The sequence below is a fragment of the Frankliniella occidentalis genome, unplaced genomic scaffold (assembly GCF_000697945.3).
Source record: "Frankliniella occidentalis isolate FOCC.00 unplaced genomic scaffold, Focc_3.1 Scaffold17, whole genome shotgun sequence".
Lineage (NCBI taxonomy): Eukaryota > Metazoa > Arthropoda > Insecta > Thysanoptera > Thripidae > Frankliniella > Frankliniella occidentalis.
This window is the reverse complement of record NW_026267147.1, coordinates 2,912,217-2,914,025: the sequence shown is the minus strand read 5'-3', so window position 1 is coordinate 2,914,025 and position 1,809 is coordinate 2,912,217. Positions and strand designations below refer to the sequence as shown.

The 1,809-nt window shown below is 52.2% G+C and overlaps 1 protein-coding gene across 1 annotated transcript; it reads right to left on the bottom strand.

The window, feature by feature from the left end:
* Positions 1 to 144: 144 nt before the first annotated feature.
* Positions 145 to 1,800, bottom strand: LOC113214779 (coagulation factor IX-like). Its single transcript, XM_052264229.1, has 4 exons — positions 1,724 to 1,800; positions 1,439 to 1,544; positions 809 to 1,083; positions 145 to 353 (listed from the first exon to the last, which is right to left on the bottom strand). The coding sequence occupies exons 3-4, from the start codon at positions 1,040 to 1,042 to the stop codon at positions 183 to 185; spliced, it is 405 nt and encodes a 134-aa protein (XP_052120189.1). The 5' UTR covers positions 1,043 to 1,083; positions 1,439 to 1,544; positions 1,724 to 1,800; the 3' UTR covers positions 145 to 182.
* Positions 1,801 to 1,809: the final 9 nt, after the last annotated feature.

The following is a 1,809-nucleotide window of genomic DNA, read 5'->3' as shown; positions in this document are numbered from 1 at the left end:
TGTGATTGGTGTCAGTCTGTCAGGTTTTTGAATGTGTGTTTTTTTACTCTTTTATGAGGTTTGGTTTGTTGCCAAGTTGACTAAGTAGTCAGTTATGATGATCACTATCCGAAAAAAAGTGGGGAAAGCGTTGGAAACATGCTATCCTTCCGTTCCACCGGCGTGTTTATGGTGCTACACATCTACCCGCCGCCGACGCCCGTGTGGTACTTGATCCACGGCACGTAGGAGCCCACGTGCGTGTACACGGTGGGGAATCTCCCGCCGCACTCCCTCCCGTAGGACACGATGCCCAACTGCACCGGGGTGTTCTTCAGGGTGTGGTCGGCGATGAACGGGCTGCCCGAGTCTCCCTGCGTGTGGAACAACGGACACGGCACTCAATCTCGCCGGATACACGTTTTATCCAAAGCGGCTATTCGTACAGTCGCCCAAATACCGCTATTTTTGTCCAGCGACAACCTCTTCACTGTGATCAAAATTCAAAATTCTGGCCACGATTTTTGATGCGGAGTAGTCACAAAAATCAAACACCGCGGCCAGAATTTTGAATTTTGATCACAATTAAGAGTTTGTCGCTGGAAACTATTTGGGTGCGGCGTTGCCACATCGTTTGGATCAAAGGTCTATTCAAACTCGAGAGTAAAACAGTTACAGAACAAAACATAGCGGGAGAAAATGTTTGGCTTAAGGAGAATCTCGGAGAATCTAGAGAGTGCTGTACATACGTCCGCCATTCGCTACTACGAAACAAACTGTCGAGTTCAGCTCCTGCAAGCTCCTACGACGTCGTGGCATATCCTCGTACCTTACAAGCGTCGTGGCCCTGGTTGGCCTGGGTGGGCGGCCCCCTGCCCCCCCGGTAGTCGACCACGTCCGAACAGAACTGGGTGTGCGCGTAGGGCGCGCCGTTCAGCTGGGGGCACGTGCCGGGCTGCGAGACGGGCAGCCGCGCCCACTTGAGCTGCGGGTGCTGCGGGCCGGAGTTGTGCGTGGCGCCCCAGCCGCTCAGCTGGCCCCGCAGGCCGTGGTGCTTCTGCATGCCCTCGGCTTCGGTGGGCAGGCGGATCGGCTTGATGAGATCTGCAAAGACGATCATTAGCCGTAGCAGCTAAACCAGCTAAACCAATACACGGAATAAGAAGAGATTGTCTGTAGCTAAACAAGAGTTAAATAGCTAAATACGGTCTTTCCCTCACTGCACTTAAAGTACCCCGTCCTGGCCGCCATGGCCTTTGAAGCCTGTTCGTCTTTGAAGAACATTCTTCCCAAATTTCAGCATATCGATGAGATCGGAGAAAAATAGGTTGGACAAAATCTAGGTCAGAAACCATTTTGGGGATTTTGGATAAATAAACAGGTCGGAGAAAATTAGGTGGGAAAATCCAGCAGCCGCGTACGTTGAGCCGTTTATGAATCGGGCACCTTGCTCACGCACTGTCGTACTGCACCGGCTGCTTCAGCTTCACGAGACCGATGTCGTGGTGGTGGAACCTGTCCTGCGGCTGGTAATACTCGTGTTGGATGAGCTGGCTCGCCGGTATCTGCAAGCAACAACTGCGGTCAATCCTCGCGTAGGTAAAATGGTGAAACCTTCCATAAAAGGCGCGGCCAGGTTACGAATTTAAAATGTAAATAAATTTCGAAAGTTTACTGCGCAGTATGCGGTTGTTGTCAAGTGTTGGTGTTCGCGTTACTTGGGACGAGCAGCGCGTAAACTCACCTGCTTTCGTCCCTGTTCCACTCGGTCCAATCTGTTCGTGCCCAGCTTCACCTGTATGTCGTTCTTGGTCTTCCTGTGGGGGGGGG